The sequence below is a fragment of the Pogoniulus pusillus genome, chromosome 10 (genome assembly GCF_015220805.1).
Source record: "Pogoniulus pusillus isolate bPogPus1 chromosome 10, bPogPus1.pri, whole genome shotgun sequence".
Lineage (NCBI taxonomy): Eukaryota > Metazoa > Chordata > Aves > Piciformes > Lybiidae > Pogoniulus > Pogoniulus pusillus.
In genome coordinates this window covers 28,428,964-28,447,319 of record NC_087273.1, presented here as the reverse complement: position 1 = coordinate 28,447,319, position 18,356 = coordinate 28,428,964, and the positions used below count along the sequence as shown (strand labels likewise).

Below are 18,356 nucleotides of genomic sequence, written 5' to 3'. Positions count from 1 at the left end.
AAACTGTTTAAGCTTTTTTTTTTTTTTAATACTCACTATTCTGCCATAATTGGACTTTGAGATACCATACTTCTTCTAGGTCAATTCATTGTCTGTTGTTCTGAGCTCTCAGTATGTCTGGCTTGCATGCTTTTCTGTGGAATCTATAGTTCAGTATCCTCAGGAAGAGAGAGATTATTGTTGCATTGCCTCCCTCGTCTGGATTTCTTTTCTGTACAGATCTAGGCAAAAGGAACAAAGACTAACTTTCTTCTTGTCTTTCATACAACCAGACAACTCTTTTTTAGCACTTGATGACTTTTTTTGCTTAGATAGTATGTTTCTTTGCAAAGAAAATTACAACACCTTTATGTACTGGGGGCTACGGCCACAAAGCATACAGTCTCTGTTTTTTTTCTTTGGAAAATCCCATTCTGGAATGTGCTAGTTTGAAGCAGGGTAGAATGTTTTGGTGAGAAGAACTAGATCATAGGCTGTGAAAGGAAAACAGTGGTGATGTCTACTCCCCTCAGAGTCTTGATGAAGAAGAAACAAAAACATTACATAACACTCTCGCCATTTTGTCTCACTCTCTGGCTGGGCTTCTGACTGAGCTGCATCTCCCTAACCTCACCTTCCACTCACCTTTGCTTCTGAACCTCTTGGCTGAACCTCTGTTCTTCCTTAGGACTGGGGTAAGGTTGAGAGGAGCAGGGGGAAGGTGCAGGGGTGGTTGAGAGCCCCTCCTGGGGACTTAGGTTTCTGGGAGGGGAGTTGTGCTTCTGTATCACCTTTTACCTTGTATATTTCTGTCTATAACTGTATATACTGTAAATATCTGCTTGCATATTGTGCTAGCTGTAAATAAATAGCTTCATTTATATTCCCAGAGCTGGCTGAGTCTAGTCTGGGTGATTTCTAAAGTGAGGGGAGGGACAGGTAACACCCAAACCATCACATGGAAGAAGACTTATTCATTTATTCATTAACTGTTCCCCATTTTAAAAAATCTTGGTAATAAAGTGTTAGGTCCCTGCAGATGAATTAGATGGTCCAGTTCATAATGAGTTGTCTACAAAAACATTGCGTTGCAATCAAAAAGATGTTTATCCACTGGCAAATGTGTTTCCAGAGCTGTTACATTTTCCATTGTGTTAATTTAAGGGTTGGACTTGATGATCTATGAGGTCTCTTCCAACCTTGGTGATACTGTGATACTGTAATTTATGGGAAATTTGGATTGCTGACCTATCCATTTGTTGTAGGTAACAATGATGGAACATGTACCCAGTTTAATGAATACCATCTGTATGATCTACTGTACATCACCATACTACAACACATCAGAGCGCATAACACCTCTTCTTCTTAAGATCACTAATCAAATGATTAAGACATGCAAGACCTATTTATGTGAAGGTGTTTCAAAAATCTGGGATCTGGACAGGTGAGGGAATTTTGATAATTTCATCTCCTTTTATTAATATTACAAGTAAAATCATAGATTGCTCATCAGTTAAAAGGTAGGTTTAAATAGGTCCTTGTCCTCCTACCAAACATTACTTCTCATGTTAATTTTAAGCTTCTGACTACCCATACTGCACAGACTTCAGTAGTGTGCAAAAAACCAAATGTACCATTTGTTGTGCAAATAACTGGTGTTGAAATCATGTAATGTATGTTAGCATACATCACTGAATATTTTACTCCCATGGCTTTGTTTAGATGGGGAGGCTTTACTTGGCTCTAAGTCCTTTCTGAGCTATGCTGTGAAGTTTTTGTCTGATTTCAGGGAAAACTTGGATTAAAAATATCCACTGTATGTAACACATTTAAAACAAAAACTTTAAATGTGAGCCTTGTACTTTGAACATGTTTCAGGTAATGTATCATTTTATGTTCTCAGTTGGCAAAGTTGCATATCTGACCATGTTCTAATCTTGTTTATACTCTTAAAGCCTTCCTTAGGATGATTTTCTGTCTTCTGCACTCTCTTCCCCAGACAGGAGTTGCTAAAGAGGATACAACAATGCATTTCTCTCAAAGAACAATACCAAACATCATTTCAGAGAATTAGGGAGGAGCTAAAGGAAAATCTAAGTGACAGGCAATTTGATTTCAGGTAAATAATTCACTCTAACATTGCATTGCATTAACTTATACAATTTTTAGATGAGTTTTAATTATATCTGCTGGCTAGCAAAACAAGATCAATTAAACTGTAGTGTTTGTTATAATCTGAAGATTGCAGATGTTTGAGCTTCTTTTTTTTTTAATTTTCCTTTTCATAGAATCGTAGAATAGAATCATAGAATCAACCAGGTTAGAAGAGACCTCCAAGATCATCTAGTCCAACCTATCCCCCAGCCCTAGCCAGTCAACCAGACCATGGCACTAAATGCCTCATCCAGTCTTTTCTTGAACACATCCAGGGACGGTGCCTCCACCACCTCCCTGGGCAGCCCATTCCAATGCCAATCACTCTCTCTGTGAAGAACTTCCTCCTAACATCCAGCCTATACTTTCCCCAGCACAACTTGAGACTGTGTCCCCTTGTTCTGTTGCTGGTTGCCTGGGAGAAGAGGCCAACCCCCACCTGGCTACAATGTCCCTTCAGGTAATTTAGACAGCAATGAGGTCACTCCTGAGCCTCCTCTTCTCCAGGCTAAACAGGCCCAGCTCCCTCAGCCTCTCCTCATAGGGTTTGTGTTCCAGGCCCCTCACCAGCTTTGTTGCCCTTCTCTGGACACGTTCCAGCATCTCAACATCTCTCTTGAATTGAGGGGCCCAGAACTGGACACAGTACTCAGGAATAAACTATTGAGAGGTATTTGCCAGCCATCTGCTTGCAGATGTCTAAGGGAACTTCTGGGAATTTTGCATGTGTTAAATTAATACATATATTTATATATGATCTGAAACCCCAGCAAATTTGAGTCATAAATCTAAGTGAAAAACTTTGAGGGGAGTTTAGTCAGCTTTGGGCTGAGTTGTTTGTCACAGCACCATGCAGAGATTTACCTGTATTGGCACTTAAAGCATGAGGCATTTCTTAGCGTTGTAAATTCACATTTTGGTCTCCTTCAAATGTCTTATTTAAAAGGGTAGCTCCTGTGAAATACAGTAAAGACCTTTAATTAACATTTATAAAGATAAGCATTATCTTGTTTATATCCATTCTTTCAAAAAGGTCTTTACTTGATTTATAAGTATTACAGCATAAATTCTTTAATGTGAAAGTTAGTAGTAGTTCTGGTAGAACATCTGTGGGCTAAATAGCAATAAACTAGTAGAAATACATTTGCAGTCCCTCTGTTGTCTTTTTATCATTAGTGAAAACTATATATTTGGAAAATTTTATACATTCTGTAAACGCTTGGAGAAGATTTCAGATATGAGCAACATTATGGAAAGCCTTTTAGAGCTCCAGTGTATAAAAATAGAAGGTATTGAAGAAATCAGTGCTCTTTACCAGAGCATTGCTGCAAACGCCAAATCCAAGCAGTATGATATCCTGGACCACCGAAAAAAGGAGGTACAGACATTTACCATGTTTCTGACAATCACTCCTTTATTTCTATGCTTTTCACTGTAGTTATGCAAAGGCAAATTTTATAAAAATGAATATAGTATTTTGCTCTAATACAATTTGAAAGTGTTTGGATAAATTTGGTTTTCATTTGCAATCTCTGTTATATTTTTATGGACTAGGATTTGTGCGATAGGTAATGTTGCATATAACTTTTTCTAAGCTTGTAACTGCAGACTGAAAATTAGTTCAGGCAAGTCAATGTATTAAGTGTAGCTCATCTAGTTGGAAGATTTTCTCTGTGTTACTGAAAATAGCAGAACAGTAAAGGCAGTGTTATGATAACAGTTGTAAAGGCTCTTGGATGAAGGTTTTAGAAGAAGTGGGCGGTATCACGCCCTAGCGCTGAGAAAGGTGGTAAAAACTGAAGTAGCTCCTCAAGTGCTTCGGAATGCACGTGCTGGAAGTGAGCTGCTTATTTTGAATCGTAGCCTGCTTGCTTTGTAGGATTAACAGACTCGTGCTAGAAGTGCTGACTTCCTCTCCTGCCTTCCTGAACTGTAGCTTGCAACTGTCAGGAAGTTTCCTTTAAATCTAGAGTGCCTTTGACTTTCTTCTAACTGGCTAATAGCTTACATTTCTGTAATACTTTCTGTGTGGCTCCTTTCTGAATGAGAATGTTTACTGGTAACTGGAATTTGATGGGTGTTTAAAAAATTACATGGCCTTGATGCACCTGAATGGTTGGAGCCATACATATTTATGGACTGTCTTCTTACTCTTGGCCTTTTGTAGTTTGAAAAAGATTACCTTGAATTTAAGAACCAAGTTGCAATGTTGTACGAGTCCATACAGGAATTGTTGGATTCCTGGTTTGAGAAGACCGTAACTGTAAGTAATTCTGCAAATCCAAATCCCTTGTTCTGCTGCCCTGAAAGGCTGAGTAGCCACAGCTTCCACTGAATTCCTTCATTACTGCCAGAGTTTTGTACTGTGCTAGTGGCTGCCTGAGATAGTATAGAAGGACATCAAACTTATTACAGATGTTTTAAAAGTCACTTGCACAAGCAACATGAAAATGTTCATGGGTACTTAGTGCCACTTTTATGTTCCATCTTTCTTTTCCATATTTTTTTAAAGTTTATTTTCTTTCTTCATCCTGGTGTTCCCTGTGCTTCCTGTTGCAGTTCTAAGTTATTCATGCTGCACTGGAAGGAGTAATGAAATGATTTCTGCCATCTCTTACATTAATGTCAATACTGTTCTTTGGTTCAGGCTCTGGTCTCATAATATGAGATGTTAATGAAGCATGAGTAAAGGTGCAGGTGTTCTACTGTTTGCAGGGGGGAAAAAAAGGTCATAATCTAAGAGTCAGAAAAGTGTTACACATTCCAGTATGCAGTAGTAGTAGTTGTTCATACTATGGTGAATATATTCTGTATGGGACAAAAGACAGAAGTAAAATTCATTAATTTGTGTAAACTGGCTTTTCTCTCTTTCCTAGAAAGTAGCTTACAAGCAGCTTATAGAACATATAAAGTAAAAAGAACTTAATGAACTATGACTTTTTAAAACTGTTAACACATTCTGCAGTCAATACTTCATCTTTCTTTTTAGACTGAACAGATGCTGGGACTTCTGATGAAGCTTGAACGAATAGGAGAAAATCATATTGATCTTAGTGAGAAGTACACCATCGTCCTTCAGCAGTACAGCCAAGACTTGGAGTTTGTCCAAAATCTCTACCAGAAGCAAAAAGAAAATCCACCTATTCCACGTAATATACCACCAGTAAGAATTAAATAAACCAGAGAAAAAAGGCTTTTTGCTTCTTGACTGTTTTAAGTTGATAGAAATATAATGCCATATCTTCTCTGTTTTAGGTAACAGGGAAAATTATGTGGGCTCAGCAGTTATACAGAAAAATTGACCACCCGATGACATTCCTTAAAAAGAAAACCACACTTTTGAAGGTTGGAATTAGCAGAGGAGGATTTAAGCAAAGCTTCCAAGCATGTTATTAACAGACACATGATTCATTTTTATGGTCCTAAGCTCACTTTTCTAGCAACTTATAATCAAGCTCACCCAAGAGGATGTTAGCGTTTGCTCTAGGATTCAAATTCCTTTTGCAGCATTATTAGTCTATGCCTGAGGAGAGATACTTTCCTCAAATCATTAAGATGATGATTTATGTCAGTGCCCATGTATTCTGGGACTTGACTTGTTCATGTGGATAGTGGCACTGTTGGCTGTGTACCTGAGATGAAAGCCTTCTGTCTGCTATGCTATGTAATGAAGAGGACTGGCATATTTAATCACAAACACTAACTACACATTTTTATAGCTTTCTCAATGGGACATCTGGGCCTTGTATAGGTCATAGTGTAGACTTTTATTTATGGGCAAGACTGGGAGAAAAAGTCAGAAGAAAAGTTATGTTGTTTAGAGCAGTTAAATGCTTCTTAATGTTTGAATTCCTAAATATATTTCTATGGTTCTGTGCTTTACTTTATCTCTATACTAGCCTAACTTGAAGTTTTCTGTTTGTTTCTTGGGAAAAAGTCTGGTCTACTATGTTAGACTCATGACATGGTTGTTTTTTTCCCTTGAATTGCAGACACTGGAAATGAAGAAGGTTGTTAAGAGCTATAACAGAATAGCTGCAGTTCTTTTGGAATTTGAATTTATTTATCACAGGGCCTGGTGCAGTTTTGCTGACCAGGCTAGGAATGCTCTGTGTGCTTCCTTACTTGTCAGGCATGCAGAAACCAAGGTAAGTATGATTTATTCTCTGTATTACTGTTCTATTGTTTAGTATTACATATGCTACTTTAATCATAGCATGGATAGAAAAGCACAGCATTGAAATAGTCCTAACAGGGATAAAAAAATGAAGTACCTGAATTGATAGTGTTTGTTTGGGTTTTGGTTTGATTTGTTTTTTTTATATACTTATGGTACAGGCCTCACCTTGTTTCTTGTTTTTGCAACGTCCTTGTTTCTTATTTTTGCAGTGTCATTAATTTGCTTTCAAAAGTGCTTCTTGAGCCAGAAAATCTTACTATTCTTACTTCACTGATGATTTCTTTTTCTGCTGTGGTGCCAAGAAATTGTATTTAAAATGTGGCATTTTTTGAACTTATGATTGCACAGCTGACATCTAAAGCTTAGTTTTCAAATTTATTTATCATCTTAATAGCATTTAGTGCGTCAAAAAGTGTACAGAGATTAGTCTTCACAACATATTCCCTAGTCTACTGATAGAGAAACTGATATGAAAAGGCAAATTAGCTTCCACAAAGGATAGCTGCAAAACTAGAATTAAACTTCCCAAGATTGTTTGTAATTAATTTCATCTAGTTGGAGACATCCCTGCTTGCTGCAAGGGAGTTGACCTAGATGACATTAAAACTCCCTTCCAACCCAGTGCATTCAATGATTCTATGATTCTGTAAGTCACAGGCACAAAGTGCTTAGGGCATGGTGAGAGAGAGACAGGAAATTGAAATCACTATATTTGTTGATTAATGCTTTGCAAAATGCAGTGCCTACAGGATGGCAAAGCCTGGGCCCAGCCAGCATGGGTTTAGAAAGGGCAGGTCGTGCCTGACCAACCTGATCTCCTTATATGATCAGGTTACCTGCCTGGTGAATGTGAGGCAGGTTGTGGATGTAGTCTACCTGGATTTCAGCAAAGACTTTGACACCATCTGCCACAACAAGCTCCTGGCAAAGCTGGCAGCTCATGGCTTGGACAGATTCACTCTGTGCTGGGTCACGAACTGGCTGGAAGGCCGGGCCCAGAGAGTGGTGGTGAATGGTGCCACATCCAGTTGGCAGCCAGTAACTAGTGGTGTCCCCCAGGGATCAGTGCTGGGCACAATATCTTTATTGTGCTCTACTCACATTGTTATATATTACAATAATATCACAGCAGGGGTTGGACTTTGGACCTTTGGAGGTCCCTTCTAGCCCAGTGAATTCTATGATTCTATGATGCACGTAGTCACCAAACTCCTGCCTTATTTTCTGTTTCTTTTTTTTCCTCACATACTGCTACATGAAGGAATTACTTGTAAACTTGGACCCAGTAGTCCTAGAAGTACTTTATGAAACAAAATACCTAAAAAGAATGCATTTTGGAGTTCCAGCTGTTGTCCTTGGATTGTGTGCAGATGAAGAACAGATTAAAAGACATCAAGAGGCGTGAGTGAACAGTTTTTGGATTTGATTCTCATCTGCAAATGGGAACTCCTAGCTTTATGTCTGTTGCTTATGCTTTTGATTTATTATAATTTTTCTCTTTGATGGAGTTTAATTGAAATTTAACTGCTTCCCCCTGCGTTTACACAGTAATATTGGTGACATGCAGTTGTTCCTATCTGCACAAATACCTCATTACTGGAAAATGCCTGCATGCCTTCGTTTTGTTATTGCAACAGCTGCTCCGTAAATGTGCTTCCTAGGTGCTGGTGAGGCATCTATGCACTACAACATAGGAATTACTCTCTAAAATATTATAGTCAGCATCAAAACCTTGTTTTCTCTTAGAAAAAAACAAGATGGAATTTACTACTTGATTATGGCACAACCCAAAATTTTGTATAGGTAATACATTACCTAAGTTACAGTTTTCTCTCTTTTGTTGAATTGCTGAAATAACTTCTGGTGATTTAAAATAATTTCTTTCTGATTCTTGTAAGAGTCTAATTCTATACTGGAGGAGTTATTTTTGTTACTAATCCTGTAGCTCACTAAGAACAGATGGTAGATCACAAAAAAGTAATCCTTTGTCAGGTGCATTCTTCAGACAGTTCTTAAATAGAAGTGTACAAAAAGGGACATAGTTCAAAAAGTTTATTTGAATTCAAGCCTCCCCCTTCCCTTTTTTTGATTGTTAAAGCATTCAATCTTTTATAAGACCACATTTTAAATTAATTATCTGTGGGCAAATTAACCTAACATTTCTAATGTACAAGGAAAACTCTATGTACTACAGTCCTAACAAGCAACCACCTTCCAGCTTTTGCCATCTGAGAGAAAAAGAGTACATAAAATATTTTCAGCAAAGAAACAATTCAGAGTTACTTTATACTCTAAGAAAGACTTCAGATTGACTCCTTAGGCAATGAAGAAATATTCAGATACTGTAGATTTTTACTTAAGCAACCCTGGAAAAACACTTTTGGATACATTGTGAAGGGGTTATCTCAGTATATGGTTTCTATGATGCTTTAGGCTTTAATCTGGCGTGGAACATAGCTATTACTGTTTTAGCAGCAGTTCTCATACGGAACTCAGGCCTTTTCTAAGTCTTGATTTAGAATTAGGCTTCTATTTCTGATATCTGTGTCTTGTGAAACAGGAAGAAGGGAACAAAAATACATTTTTAATTTCCTGATTTTTTAAAAATGTAATAGCATTTCTTTGGAAGAAAAATTATCTGAATAAATCATAGTCACTTTACTGAAAGTGGTTATTTGCCCAGTCTGGTTCTGCTTTAAGCTTAGTTTGAGCACAGAAGAGCTGGGAAGAGTTCTTATTTTTGACATGGAGTTGGAATTTGCAAATCTCAACAGAAAATGTATCAAAATTTAAGTGTGTTTCAGATATCTGAAATAAGCACATTCTTCAAATTATGTCTTGCAGACTCCAGAATCTACTGATCAGTTATAAAGAGTGTCTAAATGGGATTCCTGTTATGCTGAAACCAGTGATGAAACCTTTCATAGGGCAGGTTGAGGATGCTCTTACCCCAGGCCTGATGCAGCTGTCATGGAATTCTTTAAACATCAATAAATGTATGTGGTAGGAGAAGAAGAGGTGAACCATTGATGATCTTAAGTGGTATTCTTTGTTAGTTTTAAGAAAAGCACTTCATTTATACCCAGGAAAAACGTGCCAACTTCCTCCTTCCTGTCTATGGAAGTAAGTCAGAAACAAGTAAGGTGAAGGGTCAGAAGGAGGATCTGGGGAACTACAGGCCTATCAGCCTGACGTTGGTAGAGGGGAAGATAATGGAGCAGTTTATCTTGGGTGTGCTCACATGGCATGTAGAGGACACTGAGGAGATCAGGCCCAACCAACATGGATTCATGAAAGGCACATCCTATTTGACCAACCTGATCTCCTTATATGACCAGGTGACCTGCCTAGTGGATGAGGGAAAGACTGTGAATGTTGTCTACCTGGACTTTAGTAAAACCCCTGACATTGTCTCCCACAGCATTCTGCTGGAGAACCTGGCAGCTCATGGCTTAGACAGGTGTACTCTTCACTGGATTGAAAACTGGCTGCATGGGCAGGACCAGTGAGTTGTGGAAAATGGACTTAAGTTGGTGACTGGACAAGTGCTGTTCCCCAGGGCTCAGTGCTGTGGCTTGTTCTGTTTAGCATCCTTATCAATGATTTAGATGAGGAGATTGATTACCCTCAGTAAGTCTGCAGATGACATGAAATTAGTATTGCTTACCCTGAAGAAGAGGAAGCTGAGAGGAGACATTATTGCTCTCTACAGCTATCTGCATGGACGTTGTGGTGAGGCTGGTATTCACCACTTCTCCCAGGTAACTAGTGACCAGGCAAGAGGTAATGGCCTCAAGCTGCACCAGGAGAAGTTTGGGTTGGATGTTAGGAAGACTTTCTTTACTGAAAGTGTGGTCAGACTCTGGAACAGGCTGCTCAGGGAAGTGGTGGAGTCACCATCTCTGGAGGTGTTCAAAAATAAGTAGATGTAGCACTTCAGGAAATAGTCTGATGGTCATGGAAATGTTTGGTATAAGGTTGGACTTGATGATCTTAGAGATCTTTTCCAACCTTAAGGATTACATGATTTATGACCTATGAAAATGGTGTCCTGCTCTAAACTGTGGTTATCAAGACAGGGCTGTTTGACCACCGTCTTTAACAGCTCTTGTTATCCTTTTACCCTCTTTGATTATTGCCTTATATCTATTACATCCTCCCACATAAACAAGATACTTCTTTTTACTCTTGAGGTAAAATGGAAGCAAAAACACTGTAGAAACACAGTTTCTTGAAGTTTATCAGAATTTCTTAAGCTTACTAAATGTTATTGGTCACTGCATTGAAGTGACCTCGCAAGGAGCACAATAAGAGATTAAGTGCTCTGGTGCTGAAAGAGTGTAAAACCAATACAATAGATGTCAGGTTTGGTTTTGGTTTGGTTTCAGTGTATGTTCAGTTTCATGAGGAAGCAATAGCTCATGCTTGGAAATCAGGTTTCAGTTGGGGTAGATTTGTGTTAGGTTTTCACTTTTCTTCCTCAAAATGGGAAGCAGCAAGATATATAGGCACAGATACAGTCTAAATCTGAATGTGAAGTGGGTCATAGGTTTGCGCAGCTGTCTATTTGTGACTGTGCCTTGTAGATCTGACCAGTGCTTAAGGCTGGGCTGGTCACCTTCTAGCTTTAGAATCATAAAGGCTGGAAAAGCCAAGGTCACTGAGTCCAACTTTTAACCTAACACTGCCAAATCCACCAGTAAACCATGTCCCTAAGTGCTATGTCCACATGCTTTTTGAACAGTTCCATAACTGCATGTTTCACTGTGTGATGGTGTGGGTGTTCCCCGCCCCCCCACACTTTAGAAGTCACCCAGACTAGTCTCAGTCGGCTCTGGGAATATAAATGAAGCTATTTATTTACAGCTAGCACAATATGCAAGCAGATATTTACAGTATATACAGTTATAGACAGAAATATACAAGGTAAAAGGTGATACAGAAGCACAACTCCCCTCCCAGAAACCTAAGTCTCCAGGAGGGGCTCTCAACCACCCCTGCACGTTCCCCCTGCCCCTCTCAACCTTATCCCAGTCCTAAGGAAGAACAGAGGTTCAGCCAAGAGGTTAAGAAGCAAAGGTGAGTGGAAGGTGAGGTTAGGGAGCTGCAGCTCAGTCTCAAGCCCAAAGCAGAGTGTGACAAAATGGCAAAAGTGTTATCTAATGTTTACTTTCTTCTTCAGCAAGACTCTGAGGGACGTAGACATCACCATTGTTTTCCTTTCACAGCCTATGATCTAGCTCTTTGCACCAAAACATTCTAGCCTGCTTCAAACTAGCACACGTTGCCATTAGATACTCATTTTACTGGAACACCATGAGGGAGGAAGATGAAATTTAATAGGCCTCTATTTTGCATGATTTGTGTTAATTTTATTTTTCTTGCTTAGTTATTGAGAATGTTTATAGTACTCTGAAGAAGCTGGACTATGTAGTTAAAGAAGCAGCTGATACCCTGGAATGCAGAATTGAAAGAATTCTGGAGGATATGTCCAACACTGCTCTGATAAATTTGCCAGAGGATGAACCTATAGATGTGCTTTCCTTCCTGGAACAGACAGAAAGGCTTGCTATCTCTGCTGCTCACAAGCTGTCTCAGTAGGTTTATTCATTGCGTAGATTGGCAAGCTATGTTTGGGAGGGATTATTTATATATTAATTTTGTATGTACCTTTAGAATGTTATTTTAATAGAGCACCAGTCTAAGGCAGAATGATACAAGGAAAATCTCACAAGTGTCTTGAATGTAGTAGATGTAAGACTGCTTCTGTAATGTTTAGCATTTTATATTTTTTTCCTATGCCATTCTTATCAGTAGCAAGAAAAATAAGAGTAGATAAGACTTGAAATTTCATCTCCGTGTTAATTGTTTGATTCTTAGTGCTAGCTAGCTAAAATAAGACTTCCCATTCTCCTGGTGCTGCAAATTTGTTGGCCTGTGCTTATTTTCCAGATTATACCAGAAGAGTTGTTCAGTTCTGCAAAAAGATGTCTTTGCTCACTGTGCAAAATAAGATACTTTCTACTTACATTCTGATTTCACAGATTGTCTCACTGTGTTGTCCTGATATTATTAGCTGTAGCTGGAAGATAAATCTGTTTCTTTAATTATTATGAAGTCCACTTGAATCAGATATAATAGATTCTGACAAATGGGTTTCTTGGTAATCTATATATCTTAATATACAGACATTCTCTGTATGCCCAAGCAATAGGAACAAAGCAGAAAATATAAGAGTATTTGTCTGTATGTATAATCCATCACCACACAGTATAACTTGTGATGTGTGCCTGGAAAAAAGCAGAAAGGTCCATATGTTTGATTCCCTGTGTGTGACTGTAAGGTTGTTTTTGTAGACAAAGTCAGCAAGTGGAGTGCTCTGCATATGAACTGGTAGATATTTTTAAGCACAGGCTGAAAGATGATGCTGGGAGAACTCTGGAGGTAAGAAGACCTTTTTGTAAAAAGTAACTTATAACCTAGTCAGATACTTGATATTTCACTAACATGCTGGGCAATATGGCTATTTCCTCAAGAATTTCTTTTTAACCCTTTAGGATTCATTCACCTGTACACATACCGACATAAAACAGAAAACACGCTGCCAAGAATGCCTGTCCTGTGGTTACTATAATCTGGTGGGACAGCTTTGTCAGAAGAATACTGAGTCTTTGATCAGATGTGAGTCTGTCTTTTTCAGATGTTTAAGTTTTTTACTATAATATTAAGATTTTTTTCCCCAAAAAGCTTATTGTGGCCAAAAATATAACCCCTCTTAAATATTATATTCACCTAGGCACGAAGAATTCTTTAGAGTCCTTGAAACATCGATTGCATGTTGTTGACTCCAGGTATCAGATGACCAAATTTGTAGACACCCAGAGGGTTCCTTTATTCAAAGCTGAAATTCAACTGGCTATTCCAAATGTTGTCTTGAGACCAAATCTTGAGGATATTCAGGTAACATAATAATTGTACATCTCAGTCATTATAGTAGAACATTTATAATTGCATCGTTTGAAAACAACATGTGTGGGTTAAATCTAAGATGTAAAAGGAAGGGGGAAAAAAGATGAAGTCACTGAGTTTATGACATCGTTGATTGCTAAGGTCATGATGCCACCAACCTGGTTTGTTAGGCAGGTCAGTAGAAAAAACTGTTTTTCATAAGGGCTCAACAACTTCTATTCAAAGCCCTCTGCTTAGAAGTAAACATTCCAAAGTGAAAGCAAAAATAAGAATGAGTGCCACTGCTACTGCATGACTTGATCTAGTGGTCTCCTTAAACTCTTTTAGAGTATAAAACAATGTTATCAGTTTAAGATATCATTCATAAACCAGCATTCTGCAAGAGTGAGTTGTAAAGAAAAATATTTCTAGTCAAAGCCCTAAACAGTGCAAAAATTTGAACAGTGACACATGTACTTACAGTCACTGTCCTATGATGTCTGAAATTATTCACAAAGTCATTTTATGGTGTTGAATTGTCAACTTTTCATTTATCATAGTCGCTATAAAAGTCAGTACTTGCGTTCTTTCTCTGATTTCACCAGCAGCCTTCGTGGTGTTGTCACTAAGAAATCAGACCACCAAGCATCATTTAAACGTAGCATAGACAGAAGAAATTAAATCATAATTTATATAGCTGCCTGTATAAATGATAGAATATGCTATCACAAATTCAGATGAATGTGTTCAAGAAAGATCAAAGTATGAATAATAAATGACCAGTTTGAGGGGAAATAGTACTGTAACTAGGTTATGATCCCCAGTGATTCATGATTACTGGTGAAGCTCTCTTATATTTTTGCTTGAAAACCACACAATAGTAGAAGGACTGTGATAAAGCTTTATGGAGTATTCTTTCCCCTAACAAATTGTGATTTGAGTGATCCTACTTTGTGTTTCTGAAAATATTTCCTGTAAAAACAGATGTATAGTTCCATTTTTGGTATTGTTTGAAGGATCCTTTTTTTTCATCTTCTCCCCACATATTTGCTGTGATCTGTGTGTGCTCAAGGTGAATGTTTTGTTGTTTCCAGAGTGCTGTAAACAAATCAGTAAATATTGTATTATCAGTAGTAAAAGATATCCCTCTGTGGAAATTTGCTCATTTACATCATAAACAGCAGCAGGTGAGCATTTGGCTTTAATTATTTTAAAACGTTTGTATTTTGGTCAGCATTTCTTAATCTCATATGTTTTGTACCAGTACTTTGACTTGCAATCTAGTGGAGCTTCTTGTTAAGTGACAGCCTAGGTTTAATTTCCATGCTAACTAATTGAACACAAGATCAATAATTCATAAACCCTATGTTTGGTCATTTTTAATATTGAAATGCAAAGTTGCTTTTAAAAAGTATTTCTAAAATATTGTTCAAGTATGATGATGATATTGCAGAGAATGTATGAGAATTATCCATAGAGACTACTAGATGAGTGTAAATTATTATCCCTCTTCCCAGGCAAAAAGCTTTAAGTTAATCTTTCAAGTTGCATACAGCACCCATGGTGAGGCAGAAGAAACAATATAAATATTTTAATTGGTATTAAAATGAGCACTGAAATCTTGAGAAGGTCTGAGGTATAGATAGAAACTGAAATTCATTCAACTACTGAAATGCACAATAATGGTGATCAAATGGCCTTAATTTTTCCCTCTGGTAATGAAATACTTATCTATGTAGATGTGTGCTCCAAAGTATCTTGGTAAAAATCACTTTATGTTTGTCAATCTGATGTTTAAAACAGTTCATCTCATTTAAATGAAAAACAAACTCCACTCAGGTCCTGTGCTAAACAAGCTAGGAGACAGTGGGCTGAATTCAGTCTCCTCAAGAGGACATGGTTGCTTATTTCTAAGCAGGCAGCACTACACTGCCTCCAGGACCTTATTGGGTCAAGAATTTTATGGAACGGTGTAGATTGTAATTCTGCATTAAAGCAAGCAAGAAGACCTGAGCAGTTGTGTAGGAGCAGTAAGCAGCACAGTTGTACTTACGTATGATTCATGTTTGCCAAATATAATTCAGAGGTGATTACTATAGAGCTCCACACACAGTTTTTAATAAAATCAGCTTTAACACTAGAATGCAGTCAAAGAGCAGGGAGTCTCCTTTTGGATGCTTTCTCTGCTCTTAGAAGTACTTACTGAGTATGCATTATTGAGCATTCCATAATGTGAAAATAAAACTAAATAAAAATCTACTGGACATGTTTTTTTCTTGTTTAATTTCTGCCAGATTGAACAAGCTGTTGCTTTAGAACTAGGTGATGAGAGCAAACTCACCAGGATGGTGGCCCTGAAACCATTAGACAAGCAGAGCATCGAGCATAAGGAAGTAAATAAAGTGGTGAACCAACTAAATACAATTGTTTTATCTCTTAAAACTGAAGCATCAGATCTTCTGAAGAGATTTTCTGAATTTTCAAGCATCTGGAACAAGGTTACATTTATATGTAATAAAATATGTTGCTATATTGTGAACTCTTCCAAATAAAGTGGTTTGGTTGTGTAACAGCATGAGGAAACATGAGGAAATCTTTTTCACAGTGAGGGTGACAGAACACTGGAACAGGCTGCCCAGGAGGGTTGTGGAGTCTCCCTCTCTGGTGATATTCAAGACTTGCCTGGATATGTTCCTGTGTGATCTGATGTAGGAGATCGTGCTCTGGCAGGGGGGTTGGACTTGATGAGCTTTCGAGGTCCCTGCCAGCCCCTAACCTTCTGTGATTCTGTGAACAAGACTCTGTGTTCAGTAGGAAGCATTGCTTTTGTGGTATAATTTGTATTCCCTAACACTGGCTATTCTTGTGTGAACCAGAACTCATCCTTCTTTACCAATTAAACTATCTTAGGAAGAAAGCAGAATAAAAAAGAATGTAGAAGCATAAACCAGGTTATGCAGTCATATGCTCATGCATCTTTCTCACAGCATCTTGTCTGTGTAAGTTATAAAAAAGAATAATTTAGCAGAACCTCTGAGAAATTGCAGACTACAAAACTACTCCTGAATATTAAACTGACAAGTTCTTCTTTAGCAACCACTGCTGAAAGCATCTTTTCTATTTCATCACAATAATGATAAATTAAATCTAGGAAATCCTTTCATTAATAAGAATTCCAAAACAGAAGAGGTGCAGTTGTCTTCATTAGGAGATAGACCCAGTAATATAAATAGTAAAGACATGAGGAGTGCTTTGGCAGAAGATATATTATGAAGTAAAAATTTCTGTAAATTCTGACTAGTCAAATTCAACTCTGTATGGATCAACCAACACTAGAGTAATCTTATCTTTGTAACTGATCTCTACTTTTAACTTCTTCTTCCTAAACCAAATCATAGATGACCACATTCTTACAGCCAGCTCTTGTAGTTAGTTCAGGCTAAGACGGGGCATTTTCACTTTTTCATGGCTTCTGAGGTCCAAATCTTACTGCTTAGTCATAACCCCAGTTTTTAGAATTGTTGTTTGAGCTAACCACATGTCAATGATAGGCCATTTCAACCAAACAATACATCATCAGACTGGATAGTGCAGTAGCATGGTGTTTCCTTTATACTAAAACCCTCTAAACCAGTCAATTAATCTTTTTAACCTTAAAATTCCTCAAGAGTTGGCACTGTTTTCCCCTGTCTTTACAATCTTTGTGGGAACAGTGAAACTGTCTCAGGTAACTCATTATGGCTTTCACAGCTGAGGGCCCTCACAGTGTAGACTGTAGATAAACATCACTGTGGTTAGTGAAGTTCATTTGCTTATAACTGATCTGAAGATCTAACATATTTATTGAGCTGGTGACACGGAAGTTCTTGCCTCTGCGGAGAGGCCTTCTTCATGAAAAGGAAGGGTGCTCTATCACCTTTAAACAACCTTCAACAAGCAAAATGCCCTCTCTCAGATCCATCCTTCCATGCCAAACTATGCTTTCTCCAAATGGTGAGGCCATTTATATCTGAAAACTGCAGTTAAGTGTGCCTTTTCAGAAAGAGTGAAAGTAGCTGATTACAGTTACTACCATTTAAACACCTGTTAGAGGATGTGAGTTGCTTTTAGCTGTTTGTAGAGAAAAGGGAGACTGAGAAGGAAATATTGCCAGCAAAATGTTAGGAGCTACATTTTGTAGTAATATTTGGATGGATAAAACACCTCTTGATCTATGTCAGTTTTTGAGTTGCACATAGATTTCATGGGCTTTAAAGAGTCAGAAAAAGCAATTCAAGTGAAATAATTTGATCTTAATGCTTGTATCTTAAGCTGTTTTTAGAAATGGAACATTTGTGTTTTCAGAGTACATCAAGCAGATGGCTTCCCCTTAGGTCATTGCAATACCAATGCTAAATAATCATTAAAATAAACTTCTATTATATAGGATCCAGAGGAAAAAGTGAAGGAGTTTATAGATACTAAACCAACCGTGGCTGACTTCCAAACTCAAATCAAGTATCTTTCTGTAAGTATTATATCTCTAATAAAAACAAACTGTCCAGAGAAACTGTAGTGAAATTAATGCTGAACACCCCACCCTTTGTGGTTTTTTTTTGTCTTAGGAATTAGAAATGCAAATCAGAGAACTACCAAGTCACTGTGCGCTGGAATCAGTGGATATTGCAACAGACTCATTGAAAATAGCTTTAATTCAGGAATGTCGCTCAAGACAAAGAATGTTTGGATTAGCTTTGAATAAAAAGTCTGCCACAGACATGGATGAGATTTATTCATTCATTGAAAACGTCAGTAAGAGGTTAAACACACCGATCCATGACCTCAGTGATGTACGGGGTGTAATGGGAGCACTGAAGGAAATTCGTGACAATGAGATTAAAATTGACATGACAGTTGGACCTATAGAAGAATCTTATTCTGTGCTTCATAAATACAATCTATTCTTTCACGATGGGAATACAGAAAGAGTTGATGGATTAGCTTATGCCTGGAAGAACCTAAATGCACAGGTATCATGCTGTTGTGTTTTCTGAATCATATATATAGCACAGTTGTTGTCAGTCTTTTAAATGTTGAAATGCTAGAACAAAAC

At 37.8% G+C, this 18,356-nt stretch overlaps 1 protein-coding gene across 1 annotated transcript in view; it reads left to right on the top strand.

Moving 5' to 3' along the window:
* Nucleotides 1-18,356, top strand: part of LOC135178814 (dynein axonemal heavy chain 5-like) — a 196,248-nt gene that overhangs the window by 20,377 nt on the left and 157,515 nt on the right. Inside the window, exons 13-29 of the mRNA XM_064150074.1 lie at nt 1,245-1,426; nt 1,982-2,101; nt 3,313-3,514; nt 4,304-4,399; nt 5,126-5,299; nt 5,392-5,481; nt 6,129-6,284; nt 7,578-7,717; nt 9,161-9,312; nt 11,706-11,913; nt 12,673-12,760; nt 12,874-12,997; nt 13,113-13,276; nt 14,359-14,451; nt 15,559-15,762; nt 17,691-17,771; nt 17,869-18,273. Of these exons, the coding sequence (XP_064006144.1) occupies nt 1,245-1,426; nt 1,982-2,101; nt 3,313-3,514; nt 4,304-4,399; nt 5,126-5,299; nt 5,392-5,481; nt 6,129-6,284; nt 7,578-7,717; nt 9,161-9,312; nt 11,706-11,913; nt 12,673-12,760; nt 12,874-12,997; nt 13,113-13,276; nt 14,359-14,451; nt 15,559-15,762; nt 17,691-17,771; nt 17,869-18,273 (2,679 nt within the window). The remainder of the gene's footprint in view (nt 1-1,244; nt 1,427-1,981; nt 2,102-3,312; nt 3,515-4,303; nt 4,400-5,125; nt 5,300-5,391; nt 5,482-6,128; nt 6,285-7,577; nt 7,718-9,160; nt 9,313-11,705; nt 11,914-12,672; nt 12,761-12,873; nt 12,998-13,112; nt 13,277-14,358; nt 14,452-15,558; nt 15,763-17,690; nt 17,772-17,868; nt 18,274-18,356) is intronic.